Source organism: Artemia sp. Qi Xiang Cuo, chromosome 20 (assembly GCF_049724085.1).
Source record: "Artemia sp. Qi Xiang Cuo chromosome 20, ASM4972408v1, whole genome shotgun sequence".
Taxonomy (NCBI): domain Eukaryota; kingdom Metazoa; phylum Arthropoda; class Branchiopoda; order Anostraca; family Artemiidae; genus Artemia; species Artemia sp. Qi Xiang Cuo.
The window spans coordinates 10,279,854-10,300,404 of NC_142813.1; the positions used below are offsets into that span (position 1 = coordinate 10,279,854).

General features: G+C 34.5%; 1 protein-coding gene across 1 annotated transcript in view; it reads left to right on the forward strand.

Annotated features, from left to right (window-relative positions):
• Positions 1-20,551, forward strand: part of LOC148939854 (uncharacterized) — a 450,089-nt gene that overhangs the window by 391,778 nt on the left and 37,760 nt on the right. The window contains exons 14-15 of the mRNA XM_089105986.1: positions 1,164-1,328; positions 14,422-14,587. Of these exons, the coding sequence (XP_088962112.1) occupies positions 1,164-1,328; positions 14,422-14,587 (331 nt within the window). The remainder of the gene's footprint in view (positions 1-1,163; positions 1,329-14,421; positions 14,588-20,551) is intronic.

Consider the following 20,551-nt stretch of genomic DNA (forward strand, 5'->3'; position numbering starts at 1 on the left):
CACTCAGTAGACCCTTACTTAATACCCTTAAACCCTTAAAATTTTCCAACTTAATAACTTTAAAATTTTCCGAGAAACTAAACTTATACGCTTTTGACAACCCAAATGCAAATATTATCCAATATTGTAGTTCAATACTTTCCCTGAAAGTTTCAACTTAATACCCGTAGCTGCTGCTGAGTTATTGCTTATATGCCAATAGCTTCTCAATATTCACTCAAACTTTCAAATTTAAGTCCTTGGCATACATGCTATTTTGACAACCATAAGACAATACCTGTCTTTTGCTTTAGTTCAACACCCTTATCAAAACTCCCTTAAAGATTCAACTTAATATCCTTACTGCTCCGGAGATAATGCACAGATGCTGTTTTGACAGCCTTGATACGCGTTGTGTCTTCTGATTTAGTTTCAAGTTTTCTTCAATATTCCTGAAAGTTTCAACTAAATACCTTTAGCCGCTCCTGACATATTGCAGAGGATGCATATAGTGTCTTTTGATGCAGCTCAACATGCCCTGAAGGTTTCGCTTAATACCCTTAGTCGTTCCTAAGATATTTTAGAAACACCATCATGACTGCTTAGATGAACATAGCACCCTTTGATTTATTTTTACCTCCCCCCCAACATTCCATGGAAATTTAAACTTAATATCCTTAGTTATTCTTGAGATATTGCTGATAAACTCTTTTGACAACCTACGTCTCTTAAGTATGTTTTGATTTAGTGCAACATTCCCTGAAAATTTCACCTTAATACTCTTAGCCTTTTTAGATACGACGTAACTTACAGTCCTTGCCTGAAGGGCTTTTGGGAATTTTGCTATCCCTGGAAGCAAAGTTATGGGACTTTCTGATTATTTTGAAAAAATGACTATCCCAAAATTTTGGACGGTTGATTTGGGGGAATTGCAGCTAAAAAGGGCGTGTGAGGGAGGGCTGGTTACCGTCCAGTCATTTTTGACTCTTAAAAAGGGTGGCAGAACTATCAAAACCGAAAGAGTCCCCTCTAATAATTCTACTAAAGCCCCTTCCATTTGAGGTGGCTTCTGTAAAAAAATAATACATCAAGTCATATCGCTCCTTACTTAGGCAGTGCTATTGCGGGGCCTAAGATAAATGTCAATATGTCTCTTTATATAATTGCTAATATTTTTGTTCTAGTTCAATGAAGTAGATCTTTCCAATAGTATATTTTCCTGCAATACGGACTGTAGTCGCGGAGGATGTTACTGCAGATGGATTGACCGTACACACAAATCTGATTATATTCTAGTACTAGATGTAGTGACAAACGCCACCCTTCTCTGTCTTTGTGGAAATCCAGGGGTAAGATTACTATGCTCTCCCTTGATATTGTAGCTGTTAATATACGCGTGCATTCACTACCTAAGGAATAACCAGCCTCAATATAGAAATTCTCCATGAGGACAAGGGGTTCGAGTCCTGGTGTTACTGATTATTTGGTTTGGAACGAGGGTCAGTGGTGTAACTCTGTTAGCTTAGAAAGAGTCGATCCAACTCTAAATGGGTAATTGGAGCAGTCTGGGCAAAGTAAAACAGAAAGATGTTTATATGTTTCTAGACTGGCTATACAGAAAGACTATAGCCGGTCTGTTTCTCTGACGCTCAATCCTTATGAAATATCGAAAATACGATGAAAACATAATAATTTATTAACCAAATTATGTAAACTACAGAGGTACTTTAACCCCCCCCCCTAATGTGCAAATATATAGCTGAAATTTGTTTGTCAAAAGAAAAAATCGACAAAAAAACGGTTATACTTAGTTTCTACTTAGGTGAAGAATATTAGGTAGGGGGTTTTTCCTACACGTACCACCAAATGTATATGTACATTTTTCCCTTATCAGATATTTTCCCCTTATCAAAGGAAAATAGAAAGATTGTAAAACAGAAAGATGGTCCTAAGACACATGATGGCTGGCCTCCAAACCCCCATTTTAATTTCCTAGCTGACAGGCTATGAAACGGATATTTTTGTTAATCTAGTATTTTCAATTTAAAATTGCTTTCTTTCTATGTAAAATATTCAATGTGAGGTAATTATAAGAGGCCCATATTCAATTATCTATTGGCATAATGGTTTTCACCTCTACGTTTCCAAAGCAGAAACCCACAAGAGAGAATGCTGCAGGTTACATGTGGCCTGATGTCCGTCAGCTGGCCATCTGTATTCCACTGACTATAACGAGTTGAACAAATTCGATAATCTTCACATATATAGTAAAATCGAGAAATATTTTACATAATTTTTTTTCTCCAAAAAAGCTTGTCTATTTACTGTCAAATCTATTCATTTTGATTCTCATTTATTTTTTGACAGTGATTTATGTTCGTTGTGAGCTTGAATTATTATTTAACTTTACTTCTGCTGTCTTAGGTTTAATATGAAGAAAGAAAAACGAGCAAAAATGGGGTTTTTAAAGGCCAAATGAAAATACTGAAAAAACACAACAAAGCGAATATTTCGAGAGGACAAACGCCTCTCTTCTTCAGCGCGAAACGAAATAATGTATCCAAGGAAAGTGCCGAAGAAAAAAACAACAAAAATCAAACGCGGAAAGTCAATGTGAAAAGAACCAAAAAACCAAAGAATAAACCAAAAAGTTAAAAGATGAATGAAACTCAATAAAAGCCAAAAATTATAAGAATTAAAACCAAATACCTAACAACCATAAAAGCGAGTTATTCGCCAATATCCGCGTTTTGCACAAAATCCAAAAAATTATGAACTGCCATCGACGGATACTAGCAAACAACCCTAGTTGTTCGCTAGTATCCTACGCTAGTATTCGTCAATATCCGCAATTTGCACAAAATCCAAAAAATTATGAACTGCCATCGACGGATACTAGCAAACAACTAGGGTTGTTCGCTGGTATCCGTCGATGGCAGTTCATAATTTTTTTGATTTTGTGCAAATCACGGATATTGGCGAATAACTCGCTTTTATGGTTGTTAGATATTTGGTTTTAATTCTTATAATTTGTGGCTTTTTTCGAGTTTCATTCATCTTTTAACTTTTTGGTTTATTCTTTGGTTTTTTGGTTCTTTTCACATTGACTTTCCGCGTTTGTTTTTTGTTGTGTTTTTCTTCGGCACTTTCCTTGGATACATTATTTTGTTTCGCGCTGAAGAAGAGAGGCGTTCATTTTTTCGGAATATTCGCTTTGTCGTGTTTTTTCAGTATTTTCATTTGGCCTTTAAAAACCCCATTTTTGCTCGTTTTTCTTTCTTTATGTTATGTCAGGCCAATGTGGTCTAAGAAATTATCTTCTTAGGTTTAATTCATCTCTTTACTTTACGTTGAAGAAATTCCTTCGTGGGAAAATTTTTGAACTAATAGTGAAAACAAGATATAAAAACTTTCTAATTTTTCTTCAGACTCGAGTAAAATGTCACCAAAATTTTGTCTTTGTCTTTTGAAGAAGAAATGTGTCAGGTCTGGATGCGAAGTATTTGATGAAGATTAGTGACATTGCCATGTTTTGTACATCCCATATGAGGAGAAGGTATATTCATTAGTTTGGTCAGTCGTTGACAATTTTCAAATATGAGAAGGAGTGCTTTAGACGAGTAATGATTGTCCAGTTTTATCTGTTCTAGCCTCAATATTACTCAAATATACGATTGCCTTGGATGATTTTATTAATTATCTTAATATAACGTTCCCACATTTTGCAAAGTCCCGTAAATCTATTATATATATTCTCCACTACATTTTCCAACATTATTATGCTGAAAGTTGGTTGCTATTATTTTAATATTTTTTGAAACGAGGGTAGGCCTACAACGTTTTTCTAATCTTTTGACAACATGGTGATATAAGGTTGATATAACGATTTGATTAAACGTGGTGTCTGAGTGACATTTTCGGAAACAAACATGACCTTGTTTGAGCAGTATTATCAATTTCTGCTTCTTTTTATTCCAATTTCATCAAACTGTACTGTCCCCTTTCGTAGTTCTATTATTTACCTTTAGATATTTACCCACTTCTTCATATCTGCGGTTTTGTTGGTTGCAAGTTTTAAAAGCTAGATACCAGATACTGAGGTAACGGGTCCATACTTGGCACCCTTATCAGAGGAAAAGAGATTAGGGGGGGGGGGGTAAATATGAGAACCTGAAGAAAAATAAATACTCCCTCCTCCTTTTCTAGAATATGGAAAACTCGGAAACTTTTCTTTTAGAGAACATCATGCCTCAAAGGTTTGTATACCTAAGATTTTGAATCATCTTACTGACAGGAAACCTTTTACCTGCATTCCTGGGGAACAAGTCCCCAGGAATGCAGATTATTCAGAAAGAAAAGTATTTGATGGACAGAATAACAGCATAAAGGCTGCTTGAGAAATAACTCAAACTAAATGAAATCCTGTAGGCCTACCAAGTTGATGAAGAGTTTTGGACGACTCCTTTTGTAACAACTTGAAAATTGTGATGCTTAAAATTGACCTTATATAGGGGCATCGTTTATTCCACCAGGCTTATCAGTAACAGTCGACGGAAAAACACCCAATCAGTTAACTACCCACCAGACTACAACGCCACAAATCAGCCAAGAAAGAGACTAAAATTTGAATAAGAAATGAAAGACTAGGCCACCCGTCATGGAAATAACTGGGATAAGAGGATGCTGAGGACAGTTTTGGTAGAAGGTAGACATATTAACGATTGGCAGGTATCAATTCCAGTGGCTAACAAAGAGGGACCAATTGCAAATGCCAAGTTATAAAAGGCTATTCCTTGGGGAGGTAGCCACAAATGACCCCGACAGACCCAATCCAGGTACCGATTGGGGATTCTGACTCGCCGGAGAACAAGTTTCCCTTGGAGGTTCCGCTAGGCAAATTACCCTTCAATTTTTTCGAATAGCCTGAACATCTGTCTCAGCGACATCTCTAGTTTTGAAGGGAACTCATCCTCGTCACTCTCCAAGGTCAAAATTCGAAGATTGGGAGCTAGATCCTCTTTCCCTTTAGATTCACTATTCAAATTCTGACTTCTCGACTCAACTTCCCAGTAAGTCAACTGGGCACAATTCTATCCCCTTCTCAGGCTAACCCACCTACACTATTTTCTTAACACCAGATAAATCCTCCAATATCCAGTGTAGTCTTTCGCCTTTTACTTCCAGATCATAAATAGGTTTTTGGTCGGAAGATGAGCCCCCCCACCCGCTAAATTTAGTGTTTGCAGGCTGACTAAATTGAATTGTAAAAACGATTTCTTTCCAAAATAGATCTTGGCCACAAAACCATAGCGTTTGCAAGCTCAGAGTGGATTTTAGAATTACTCTCTTTGCAACTCTTTCACTTTTTATATTTCCCTACTTCTGCCATAGGAATAAAATAAATCGTCTTTAAATGTGATTTGCATCACTCTATTAGTTTCTCCACACTTAAAACTCGGGGGTTGGTACCTCTCCATCTTTTCGAGTATTTGGAAGCAAAGCACGGAACCAAAAATCCTTTTCATACTGGAAAATTTCTATTGCAATTCTTCTTAATTTATTTTTTTATATTAGTCACAAACACGTAGGACTGGAACCTTTTTCTCAGTTGTCTGGAATTGGGGGTTTCTTCCCTTTTTAATCTAGTGTTTTTTGTATTTTTTTTATGAGAATGCTGTTGAGTTCATTATGTAATTTATCTGCAGCTCTATGAGCAATAGACCCTCCTTTGAGGATTGTATTGTTTTACGTAAAAGGATTATTTGTTAATCTCTCAAATTTTTGGCACATAAAATATAGCATTGTTAGCCTGTCAAATCTTTCGATAGGCAGCGATATTTAATAAGTGACCTGATTCACTAACATAACAAGGTTATTTTACAGCAGCAAAAACATATATAGTTTCGAATTATAAAAATATTCAATGGATAAAATATAATATTAAAAAGCTAATAAATAAACATAATAATAAACTCTTAGCATGAATTAACTTCCCAACTCAAATGATTCCAGCGTACATGAATGCATACAAATGTAATTGCCTTTTGTTTTAGGTTTTATTATTTGATTCATTTCTTACTTTCTTGCTGTTTTTTGTTCCTTGTAACTTTGACTTATTATACGAATTAATTTCTCGTCCCTTATAATTAATTTTTATTGTCATCTTTATTATAAATTCAAAACACAAAACAATATAGATCCCTTATTATTAACTAACATAACCTACTTTAAAGTAAACGTTATGTAAGACAAATTAACTCATTTAAGTTCAAACCCTTTTCTCTGTTTTTCTGTTTCTCTGTTTCTCTGTTTTGAGACAGCGTTATTTAAATATTTCCTACCAAACATTATACTTGTTTACTCTGGCAACTGCAATTGAAATATTTTACCTCTCGCATCCTTGCCCCCCTATTCTTTGTCTTTCAACATTAATTTTTATTGCTATGCTTGTAATAATTACAAATTCAAGGCAAAACAGATGTTTCGTTGCAACTTGACTGAGCTTATTTTAAAATAAACACTATGTAAGAGGAAATCACTCTTTTAAGTTCAAACCCTTTCCCCTGTTTTTTCTTCAGCTTTTTGTAAATACTTTGCCTCAACATTATGTTCGTTTACTCATTTTGACAGCTAATTGAACTTTTTTCTTCCCCTTATTTTTAATAAATTAACGTTGTCAATTCCAAGAAATTGTAAATCTAAGGCAGTCCCGCCACTGCTTAAAATATTAATAATTCAACATGGCGTTGATAGTTTTTTTCGTCATATACTTTAAGGCATTTTATGGATCCTTTTATTCATCTTATTGAAAATCAATTCGACCTTTGCTCACCAATGTTTCAAGTATTGTTGCTATTTGTCACCATTGTTGCCACGACATAGCAGAAATCTAAAATCCCACTGCAGATTATTAAGCAAAGGAAACATATCGACAAAACTAATCATATCTCTTCGCGTCGAAGAAGTTTCTTTTTATGTCCTTTTATAGATTTTATGAATCCTTATACTCATATTTTAATAGAAGGAATCCAATTTTTATCACCATTTTTATGTTAGTCATCCATTCGCTTGGCACGACTTTCAATTAAGAAAATTGCATTTTGTGACCTCATACCTGTATTTCTTGGTTTTTTTCTTATCTCAAATTAAGTGTCTGAAATCTAAATTTTTTATTGAAATTAAGAATTTTAGTGAAAGCACATGAAACCCAAAAATTATCAGTCGTTTTTCTCAAAATATAAAAAATTGTGATCAGTTTTGTAAATATTGAAGTAAGTTGCGATTCCCTGAACAGGAATCGCTTGGTCTATAGCTGCGCCTTAAATAAGTGTAATAAGGCTTACAAGGATGATACAGCTTATTCACAGATTGTGGAGCAGATTTAACTTTTTCTTATACAATGTGTAAGACGATTAGTAGATCCCACGTCTTTTTCTTATTTATTAATTTCCTTTTTAGGAAATCTTCTTATTTATTTAATGCTGAGATTTTGCTAAATTTGGACCGATTTGGAATAAGATTTTTGGGATTAGCTAGTTATGACCAGTTCAAATTGTCACTAAAATTGGACTAGTATTTGAATTCTTATGCTCTATCCTTATTATTTTTTTTTTTTACAGACGCAAGGATTAAAAGTGTAGTTCTCAAATTATCAGACCTTAGCTAAATTTTGAAAATGTTTAAAAAATCGAATTGAACCTGTATGATCGATTATAACTACAATTAATCAAAAGTGAATATATTTATCAGTAAATAAGACCTGAATGAGATTTGAAGAAAATGATCAGTTTAACTGTTGAAACTGTTTGTCAGTTTATTATCCTCTAGCTGTAGAACCTTAAGAAGAGGGAGGGGCTGTCTGCACTGCTTATCGCTGCTTATAAGGTGGATTCTTAGGCTTAAGTATACCAAATTTTCCCAATGCCCATCGGACAAAGATTTTATTTAGCTTTAGATTTAGTGAGGATGGAAAAACTACAATGGGAAAATCGATTAAGTTTTCCCGTTTTTTGGTCGATTTCGCTGATCAATTTACTATTTGACAGAAGAAAAATGTCATATTTTTTTCTATCTGTAGCTTTTACTCCTCATTTAGCTGCATTGTTGTAAAATAGGTAAATAGTACAATAAGAAGACTACAGAAAATTAGCTATTAGCTAGCTTAGCAATTTAGCCATTAGAAAAAATTATAGAAAATTAGCAATTGCATTATACTAAACAGAGACAAAATCGACCGGTAGCACACTAAAAGCGTCAATTGTGAGGGTGTCCTGCTAACAAAAAAGAAAAAAAATATAAGAAGAAAAAAAAAAGTGTAATCCATAATAAGCAGAAGGGTGAAACCGTGTACGGAAAAAAGATCTTACATAAATAATTCATACACAATAAAACAACATAATATCATGATCCCAAAGCAAAAAAAACAACAATAAACAATTATTGTACAATTTAATTCCCTTAATCTCAGTGTGTTTCGAAGGTAAAATTACCAAGCAGCCCCACACGTAGCTCAGATTTAAATTGATTGATTAGTAATTCTTTGGCACTTGGAACATGCTTATTCCAAAGCTTAGCCCCTCTATTAATAACTGAAAAAGTACTCCTACTCGAAACTAGGCAAGGAACCTCAATTTTTCTACTTGCCCGAGTTCTGTGACAATGAATGTTGGACTTTTCCCGAAAAATTCCTGTAAAACAGTCTGGAAGGCACCCATAACAATACTTGTACATAAAAGCCAGTGTGTAAAAATCACGCAACTCAGCTGCAGACATTATATTAATTATGTTGTACATTGACCTGACCTATTCCCGGTTTCAAATTCCACAAAATGATCTAATGGCACTTTTCTGCAGTACACGTATTGGGCGAAGTATTGAGGGGAAAGTACGAAGCCATACAGACGAAGAGTGCAAAATATGCGGATGTATCAGAGGAAAATATAATAACCGTAAAACAAATGAAGGAAAAGGGGTTTTGATTTACGGGTAATCCCTAAATTCCTCTATAGTATTTTAGTTACAGCTTTTACATGGTACTTAAATTATACATTTTCGTCAATAATAATCCCAAGGTACCTAACGGAACTTGATCACTTAAAAATTTTCTTCGGTGAAGCTATATCAGCAATCCAAGAATAATAATTTGGAAACTGTGAAAAGATAACAAAATTTGACTTACTTATATTTAGGTCAAGCTGGTTTACCTTCAACCATAGACATGTCTTAGTCAGTGCTGCCTTAATTGTAGAGGTAAGTAGTTGTTCGGTTGAAAGTAACACACATCAATGTCACAACATCAGCAAATATGGGTGTAGTGATCTTGGACCAAAAGGTGCAGGATTTACTAAATCCCTAAGTCTAGAAGTTGTTACAACAGCATTTGGTAGATCATTAATAAAAATAAAAGAAATAGTAGGACCTAATACAGAGGCCTTAGAGACACCACCTTTAACAAGACTTTTACTTGAAGAAAATCCATTTTTTTTTTAGTTGCAGCTGAATATGATTATAAATATTATAATTTTGTTGGGTGCTGTTTGGAGGTTCGGTGGTTTTCGGTCCGGTAAGTGTAGCTCTAATTGCGATTTTAGTTTCTTTCTCTTTTTTATCTTGTTTTTTTTTTTTGGGGGGGGGTTGATTTATTAGGAGGGTTTTCTCCCACACAAGCTTGCTTCAGGGAATCGATTATGTATACTTTTTTTAAATAAACCTACTGTTACTTCCTCCCCTAATACAGAGCCCTAAGAGACACCACCTTTAACAAGACTTTTAATTCAAGAAAATCCATTTTTTTAGTTGCAGCTGAATATAATTCTAAATATTATAATTTTGTTAGGGGCTGTTTGGATGTTCGGTGGTTTTCGGTCCGGTCAGTGAAGCTCTAATTATGATTTTAGTTTCCTTCTCTTTTTTATCTTGTTTTTTTGGGTTTTTTTTTTGATTTATTAGGAGGGTTTTCTCCCGCACAAGCTTGCTTCAGGGAATCGATTATGTATACTTTATTTTTTAAATAAACCCAGTGTTACTTCCTCCCCTAATACAGAGCCCTAAGAGACACCACCTTTAACAAGAATTTTAATTCAAGAAAATCCGTTAAGGTTATCGTAGTGCTCTCTGTTTTGGAGATAATCAGGAAGCAAAGCCAAGTCTCTCTTAAGTCCATAGAGTAGTATTAAGTCCATAATAAGACTTAAGTCCATCAGTCCATAAAATAAAGTAGTCTCTCTTAGTCCATAATATTCACATTTTCGCAAAAATATTTGATGGTCAACAGCACAGTAGACAGAATATACAGTAAGCTTATCGCAGATCATTTCTGGTCATCGTGAACAAAAAGCTCCTCCCACTTCTTTCTGCCTTAGCTTGTTTAGCCTTTTTTATAATGGGTTTTTGTCCGGGTTTTTGTACCAGTAAGCTTATCGCAGATCATTTCTGGTCATCGTGAACAAAAAGCTCCTCCCACTTCTTTCTGCCTTAGCTTGTTTAGCCTTTTTTATAATGGGTTTTTGTACTGGTTTTTGTACCAGTAAGCTTATCGCAGATCATTTCTGGTCATCGTGAACAAAAAGCTCCTCCAACTTCTTTCTGCATTAGGTTGTTTAGACTTTTTTATACTGGGTTTGTTTACGGGTTTTTGTACAAGTAATCTTATTGCAGATCATTTCTGGTCATCCTGAACAAAAAGCACCTCCCACTTCTTTCTGCCTTAGCTTGTTTAGCCTGTTTATAATGGGTTTTATAATGTCCGGGTTTTTATAATGGGAGAGATAGAGAATGATCATACTGTCTAATTATATAAACTGTGGTCAACCGTGTCAAATGCCTTAATCGAATCCAGAAACAAACCACTACTCCATTAATTACCGAAGTTATATATTATAATGCCATCTCTGTAGGTCTACCCTTCCTGAAACTAATTTGAATTGGATTTAACAGTTTATGCAGTTCCAAATGAGCATATAGTCTAGAGTTAATACACTTTTCTAGAACACGAGAAATAACAGGTAAGACGGAAATAGGCAGATAATTTATAAGACCATTCTTATTACCGGCTTAAAAATAGGAGTTATCCTAGTAACTTTCTAGCAATCAGGAAACCATCCCTGTTTCAAACACATATTGATAAGGGAAGTAAAAACATCGCAATATAAGGAAACGCTATTTTTATCATAAGAAGATTAAGTGAATCACTACCGGCCCAAGTACTTTTCATTCCAAAAATAATTTTCTCTACTTCACCACAAGAGAAGGGTTTCATATACATAGGAATATCAATTGGAGTCTTCATAAAAAAAACTCCGAATCATCAGAAGGTACAATATGGGAAGATATATGTACACCAATATTAGTAAAATGTTGAGAAAGAACATTACACACCTCTTCTGGTTTGTTCGTTGGCAAACCAGTTCCCCATTACTACTTCATTTGGGAAAATAGAATTTTCTGACAATATCACACTTTTAATTATTTTCCATGTTTTTGCATGGTTACCACAAGTTTCAGTGAGTTTATTTTCATTTTTTTTTTACATTTCTCAGTAACTTATTAAGGGCATTCCTATAATTTTTATAAATTCTTGAACAAGTTGGATGATTTTTATTATTTAAAAATGTTTTATAAAGGTGATCTCTTTTATTAATACAACGTAACAAGCTAGGCGACAGCCATGGTTTCTTAGGATTATTTTTCCTTGATGGCGAACGAATCATCATACAAGAATTTGTCATAATCAAAATCAGCATATCATAAAATCCTTGAAAACTCATATTTATATCATTCGTAAGATCGACGAAATTATTCCAATCAACTCCTGCAATTTCCTGCTTAAACTTTTGAAGGTTACTCTGGCTAAAAACGGGCACTGGACTCTGGAATTATTAGTGCTGGCTTTGGGGGAATACAAACCTCAAGTCTTGTGGAAATCCCAAAATAATCTGATACACCTTTAATAATTACTTTTGGAGCTGAAAAATCCAAATTAGAAAAAATGATGTCAAGAAGCTTCGATGATAAGGTGGTGACTCGTGTGCATATATTAATAGTAGGAAATAAGCCATAGGACATACAAAGCTGTAAAAAATCTACAGAAGCACTCATATCAAGCTCCTGAAGGTCAATATTAAAATCCCTGAACATCACAAATGAATGCGAACCAGTTGGTAATTTCTCAAGCTGCCTATTCAGAAGATCTAGAAATATTGGTATGGAGCCAGATTGTGGCCTATATATTATATTAACAAATATATCTTTAGGTTTTAGCCTAAGCTGAAGAATAAAGGGTTCAAATCAAATTTCCTGATAGACTAGTTGGTCATCTCTTACCAAAACCTGAAAATCGCTTCGAATATATCCTCCATTTTCTCCATGTTGTCTGAACTGTTGATTTCTTTTGTAAAATTTGTTTACTGGAATTTGTAAGAGAGCTGAGTTGTGGTGATTCAACCAGGTATCCGTAAGACCGGTAACCTGAAACACAGAAAGTTCACATATTTCATTTAAAAATTAAACGAAGAATTTAGCCCTTCGCAATTAACGTGGAATACTTTAAGGCCTCTCGCACCACCATACTCAGATTGAATTCCATCTTTAAGCAAATATTTCTAACTAATAGATTTATATTGCCCTGCTATCCCGATGCCAAAGCCCCGGTGTAGCTGCTCCGTAAGTATACCTCCACAATCTACATTAGAAGCTTCCAGATTATTAAGAAGGCGAATTAAATTCCATTAAATTCCAAAAACTCCTCAGTACATGGTTTCAAAAATAATAAAGATAACAAACAGACACGAATAAGAAAAACAAAAACAATCCACTTCAAAACAATAATAAGAAAAAGAACAGGCCATGAAAATATTGCCTGAAATCCGTTCATCTATCAAGCTCCTAACGCAGTGGCTCTCAACTTAGTAATTCATGCAAACCCCAACATCAAACCCCATTCAATAACTAACATAACAAAACTTCAGTAAGCCTTAATCAACAAAAATAAACACATTACGGTATCAACAGACCCTTTGTATCATACCAAGGCACTTTAGCTACAGTGCTGTCTTTTGACAAAAATAACATGGGGTAAGGGGGGAGGTGTATCCGGCATTCCACTCCTTTTTCCAGTTGAAATTTACGGATACCCAGGAGCTCCTTGCGCACAATGCGCACACGAGGCGTGACATCATCGTCAACAAAAATGTCCTTTTAAGTTTTTCGCATTACTCAAAATAGAAAATCGAACCTATCTATTGTCCAATTTAATTCCTACAAACTTTTAGAGCACTGAACAACATTAAAAGACGGCAAATAACCGCTATCAAATGACAATCCATGCACCAGCGGATCTCGAAATCAGAGACTCGGCATCCTTAGTAGGTACTTCATTTAAGCCCCAAAATAATAAGCTGCACATTGTGATTTTCTTCAACAAACAATTGACTGACTTCTGAATTCACTTCCTCGTTACATTTATTAATTATCTTCGATTGACTCGGTACAATATTCTTTAAAACCAAAAGTTCTGATTTCACTTTTGCAAGTTCATTCTCAAGTACATTATTTTTATTTTCTATCGATATAACACGATTGGTCACTGCACTTAAATCAGTTTTCATCTCCAAGACATTATGCTTGAGTGCCTCAATATTCGTATTTATAGACTGGACCTTTTCCAGAATTTTCATAATATTCTCAGCATTTGACCTTTGACAATCAGCGAGAACGCTACCATCAGAATTACTTGTACAGTTCATCACGTGCTCCGATAGTTCAGCTTCAATTCGATTACGTTTACTTCTATTTTATTTCGCAGCGTGCAGTTTACATATGCTGTTAAGAGGGTATGGCTAATACCTAAATCAGAAACTTTCTTAAAATAGAAATCGCTCCCCAAAAATTACAGGATGCAGGAAACTCCTTTGTATCTAATTATTAATTAAAGTTATTTCATGCTCTCATGAGTATTCACAGTCACAAACATTACATTGCATCTGCTGAGTTAGGTTAAATGCAGTCAAACAAGTTCAATAATTGACGGCTGAATGAGAACTGAATTAGCTGAACTATTGTAAAACAGGTCAATAGTAGAATAAGAAAATTAGCTATTGGCAAATTTAGCAAATTAGCCATTATCAAAAATTATAGAAAATTAGCAATTGCATGACACTACTGGTTTTAATGTCAGGTTTTTGTTTATTAGTAAAACTTATGAAAGTTCAGGTGAGAATGAGGCGGAAGGGGAATCCCCATGAGACTGTTATTAAAGATTTGGTCTGTAGTTTTTTTTGACAAACAAAATTAGATCTTTGTTCATTGATTCCCCCTCCCCCCAGCAAGGAAATGGTGCAGCTTGTTTAAAAATTTGTAAAGGGCAATTGATTTTTAAGATTTGACCTCAGTGACCACTTTTAAGGAGAAGTTAGGTTTGATTTTCATTACCTCACTTCTTTCTAGAGCTTCTTACCCCTACGGTTGGTGTCTAATCATGGTGTAAGAATTGTTACCAAAAGTTATTCACACGCTTGGCCAGATGTAAATATTCTCTATAAATTAATATGGAAACTAATGCCACAAGAAGATAACCATGGATGTCAGATCAAAAAATTATACCCATCTTCTGGTAAGTTTAGATTTCTTTCTGGATTGTCTGAAAGTATACAAAATTAACAGAATTACATAAGTATTACCATTAGTTTATTGCCGTCAAAATGTTCCAGAAGCCTGAGCTAACAGATGAGAATATATAGTTGGCCTAGCACTGTCAATCGAAGCAAGCAAAAAAACAGCCAAAAAGAGTTTTTTTGCAACAAGTAATTCTCACCATGCCCGCAAAACCGAAACAGAAGTGGTAATAAGAAATGACCAAATTCCGTTCAACGTAGATAAAATAGGGAAGCTCAGGTGACTCCCAAGGATGGTATCACAAAAATCGAGAGTAAGGCTCTTGGTAGCTTATTATTGAGACTATGGGCAAGAAGATTTTTTTTTTTATAGATACGAGAGTCCAATCATACTGAAGGGCTTTATGAACGAATCATAATTATGTTTTAAATAGATATTGAGTGGGATGGCGAGCGAGAAAATTGATATCAATCAGCAGAGTTAAGCAATGAGAGATTCATAAGAAATTATTGCTTCTCGGTGATAGTATTATTGCAATGGTAAAATTCTGCCACCTTGACGCATAATTATCTTAGCATGGATCATATCCGTAGAGATATAAAAACCTGAAAAAGAAGGGACTAGGACAACAACATTGAGCTTGGGGTACATTTTAAACACATTTAAAATGACACATTAATTATATCGTTTACACATTTATTAATTGAAAAATTCATCAAACCAACACACAACAAGACAGAGCACTTATGAAAAAAGCAGAAAGAAATTATGACAGCTAAACTAACAAAGAAAACTAAACATGGATCAAAAAATATAAAAAGAAAAAAAATCTCAAATATAATCACTGAGTGAGCAGATACGACCATTCGCGTAAGTCAACATTTCTTTTTTGCTTCGCTATCCCTCTAGCAATGGTAACGTCAAGATCTACGACTTTGAATTTTGCGGCAACTTGCGTATTCCTGTACAATGGAGGCAGATGAAGCAAGGTTTTTGTAAAACAAAAATACATTGATCTAGTTTTATTTTAGTCAGTTTTGGCGAGAATTTTCAAGAAGAGAGTGGCATATAGCATGTGAAGAAGAGCAACAGCGATGCATGGACTTGTTAAAAGCGGCCGGTTGAATCAGAGTTTGCGAGACACAACGGAAGCGAAAGACCTTGAAATTTGTTATTGAAGTTGGATTTTAAGAAGTTTTCAGGCACAGCGGATTGACAAACTTATGGGTAGACATAGGTAAATTAGATGGTCAACGGGCTTGACAGAACTAGAACCGAAGGTTATGGTAGAAACACAGGAATCAGTTTCCTAAGAAAATTAGATGATATCCAATTTTGAAGAATTGAATTGAAGTCAAGCTTTCTGATAAGCAGCCAATTACGAAACTTTCAATTTTCTTTTGAACAGGTGGGCTTAGATTAAGGATTTCGTCTGTAAACCTTACCAAAGATAGGTTAATAAAAGACGGATTGAGCGAAGATGAACACAAATCTTCAGCATCAAGTAAGCATTAACTAAAAAGGATTGGGATGTGACTGCTCCTTGACGGTCTCTATTCTTAAATGGAATAAGTCAAGAGCGTGGGATGGGGAACAAACCCTGGCCAGGAGGCAGCTGAAGTCACACCAGTAATATGAAATACAATTATGGAGAGGTCCACTACATTACGTGTTTGATGTTGAGTCTATAATTCAAAGTTCTCCCTAGAAGATTTGGCATCAATCAATACATTCGCAACGATGGTTAAGGTCAGTAGCCTATTCGATTCGTCGCTGGAAGTCTACTGGGGTGGAGGATTGTTGCACAATTTGTCGAATTCCTCTATAAACAGCAACTTGAACGATGCATCTACGGTAATATGAATGTATGTATTTAGGTGATACGATAATAAGATGTATCTACGGTGATATATCATAATATAAGTAGAGATGTACTTATGGATTTGCTTACTTTATGTTCGTTACCGTGCTATTTGCTTACTTTACGTTCCTTGGCACCTTTCCAAGCAAAGTTATCAAACATGTTATATTTGGAACTAGGGACGAGATTGTGTAATGCAATCAAACTGGTTTAGACGATATATGCTTTAGCAAGTTCGTTCATCTATCACCATAACATGTATTTTTTTCCTGGTTCAATATTCGAAATTAAAGTTCCTTATATTACATGTTCAAAGAATGGTCTTATTCTAGAAATACTGGTTTACAGCTGGAGGACGTTTATTTTCGTTTTTTCCTGCTATAACTATAGCAGAAATTGATCTTTCTGTAGCAGTTGAATAATAAAATTTTTATTAAGCCTATTACAATCACATTTATTCGTTTTTCTAATGGAGAACAAAAGAATTATGACGGTAAGTAAATGTACATTATTCTTGAATTATCATAAAAACTTGATCCTTTTTTCCTATAGGTATCTGCCAATATGTCTTTCGGATTTGGTGATTATAATTAGCATTTAACGATATTTGAATCTGGCTTTTACTTTAAGCAGTGAGCAAAGGTTTTTCTTTATAGCTGTCTTTTAATTACGTGTAATATTTTTCGAATTGACAAGGGATCGCATATTTTTCGCTAGTTTCATAGCAGATGTCCAGGTATAAGGATATCTGGCTAAAATAGCGTTCGCAACTGCATATTTCTATTTTCACTCAACAGATAGCAATTATCTTCCGTGTCATATATAATTGAAAAAGATCTGTAATTGTCATCTTTTGGGATTGGGTATTGTGGAATTGAAGGGGCAGCGCCCAATGGAGGGTTCTGCCACTTTCGTTACTAATGAATTATCCACGAAGGCTTAGATTTGTAGGAAAAAGAGTCTGCTTATAGGCAATATAATACTGGGAGGGGAATTAAGTTTTTAGGGGGTTAAAAATGGTACTTATTTAGTACCCGGTAAACATGTGACTAGACTTCAAATGCTTCATCTGAAATAGGTTATTGCTTCTTACTGAACTAATCGCAGCTCCTCGACAGATATTTTTTTTATTGCACTTTATTGCTATTAGCCCAACGTTGCGTTGTGTGTGCTATACCAACTAGTGAATATTTATCGGGCTTTTTTTCTGTTCAATTATTTTCAGTGTAATTAATAACATAAAAATGGTGAAATATAGAATTGATTAAACTCTATTTGGCTACTTTATATGGGTGAGGTGTGGGGCCAAGTATTTAGTTAATATATAGCTAGGAGGGGGAATTAAGTTTTGAGGGGGGTGAAAAACGGTACTTATTTAGTACCCGGTAAACACGTGACTAGACTTGAAATGCTTAATGAAAAATAGGATATTGCCTCTTACTGTGCTAATGGTACCTCCTCGACATATATTTTTTTATTTTACTTTATTGCTATTACCCCAAACCTCGCGTTGTTTATGCTATACCAACTAGTGAATATTTATCGGGCTTTTCTTCTGTTCAATTATTTTCAGTGTAATTAATAACATTAAAATGGTGAAACATAGAATTGATTAAGCTCTTATTGGCTACTTTATATGGGTGAGGGATGGGGGCAAGTATTTATTTAATATAATGCTAGGAGAGAGAATTAAGTTTTGAGGGGGTGAAAAATGATACTTATTTAGTAGCTGGTAAACATGTGAGTAGAAAAAACTAAAATTGGTTTTATTTCCAGGACTCTGATATTGAAACATCAAGTCAAAAGCGGTCAAAGATGGATGCCGGCCCAGTTAGCACTGACATGGACATAATCAGAACCATGAACTTGAGGAGGGATGGTGTGATCCACTTCGCACCCCGAACAGTTTATACCGACCTACCTGTAATTTCCAAGGTAACGCCCATTTATCAGATAGCTTTCAAATTTATAATGTGCTCACAATTTAACATAGGAAAAAGGATTAGGGGTCTTGAAGAAACGGATGGAGGGATGGAAAAAAACCTTAACTTTGCTACATGAATTTTGGTACTTATTTAGTAGCTGGTAAACACGAGAGTGAAACTATAATGAAATACTTCAGGAGAAATAGTTTACTTATTTTTACTCAGCTAATGGTACCTCCTCGACAGATATTTTTTATTGTATTTTATTGCTATTAGCCAAACTTTGCGTTGTGTGTGCCACACCAACTAGTGAATATTTATAGGGCTTTTTTTTCTGTTCAATTATTTTCAATTATTTTTTTTCTGTTCAATTATTTTCATAACATAAAAATGGTGAAATATAGAATTGATTAAGATCTATGTGGCTAATTTATATGGGCGAGGGGTGGGGCAAGTATTTAGTTAATATAAAGCTATGAGGGGGAATTAAGTTTTGAGGGGGGTGAAAAATCGTACTTATTTAGTACCCGGTAAACATGTGACTAGACTTGAAATGCTTCATGAAAAATAGGTTATTGCTTCTTACTGTGCTAATGGTAGTTCCTTGACAGATATTTTTTTTTATTTTACTTTATTGTTATTACCCCAAACGTTGCGTTGTGTATGCCATAGCAACTAGTAAATATTTATCGGGCTTTTTTTCTGTTCAATTATTTTCAGTGTAATTAATAACATAAAAATGGTGAAATATAGAATTGATTAAGCTCTATTTGGCTACTTTATATGGGTGAGGGGTGAGGACAAGTATTCAATCAATATAATGTGAGGAGGGAAATTAAGTTTTGAGGAGGATGAAAAAATGGTACTTATTTAGTACCCGGTAAACACGTGACTAGACTTGAAATGCTTCATGAAAAATAGGTTATTGCTTCTTACTGTGTTAATGGTACCTCCTCGACAGATATTTTTTTATTTTACTTTATGGCTATTACCCGAAACGTCGCGTTGTGTGTGCTATACCAACTAGTGAATAACTCGCTTTTATGGTTATTAGGTATTTGGTTTTAATTCTTTTAACATTTGGCTTTTATTGAATTTTATTCATCTTTTAAGTTTTTGGTTTTTTGGTTCCTTTCACATTGACTTTCCGCGTTTTACTTGGATACATCCTTTCGTTTCGCGCTGAAGAAGAGAGACGTTTGTCCTCTCGAAATATTCGCTTTGTTTTTTCAGTATTTTCATTTGGCCTATAAAAACCCCATTTTTGCTCGTTTTTCTTTCTTTATGTGATGTGACTATAATGAAATACTTCAGGAGAAATAGGTTACCGATTCTTCCTGAGCTAATGGTACCTCCTCGACAGATATTTTTTTATTGTATTTTATTGCTATTAGCAAAACGTCGCGTTGTGTGTGTGTATGCTATTAACAAAATTCGTAATTTATTATGCACTTGTTTTATAAATAATGCTATAAGCAAAAATTTTAATTTATTATGCATTTCTTTGATAAATAATAATAATACGAATACAAATCCAATTAAAAAAAACATTTGTTTGATAAATAATGTGAATACAAATCCAACTAAGAAAAACATAAATAGTGTGTTATAATTGTAATAAAACTTTCCTCAAAGAAAGAAAAAAAACTCAATCCATTCATTTTAGTTTCAGGGGAAAGCTACAAAACAACTACCTTCCCTGGCCCAGGACTTCAGAATATAATGGATAATTGTCCACTTTTACCGGAACGATCTGATGATGTTAGTGAAGGTACGTCGTTTAGTATCCCCGGATTTCCAGTTTATAACGGAAGAGATGAATGGTCTTATAGAAATTGTTGGATCTTCTGTTTCCGGGGACATTTTTGACGATGATTTTATTATTAGTGAATTAGGTCCTGTAAAAATAGGTGCAGGACATGAAAATATTGTCGATTCCCCGGAACTACGTGAATTTTATCTGTTAGAATCTGTTCTAGGACACTTACAAACACATAGGGTAGATTTTAATTCTCCTGAGGAAAACTTTGTTGACGGGGGTATCATTTTAACAGACCCTGTAAATGTTCTTCATACCTACATTGACCGAATTCGAGCACTTATTGAGATTCAGATTCACAATTGGGGCGGTCAGGGGGGATTAAGGCACCAGTCAATCAAAATGTTTATTTACAAA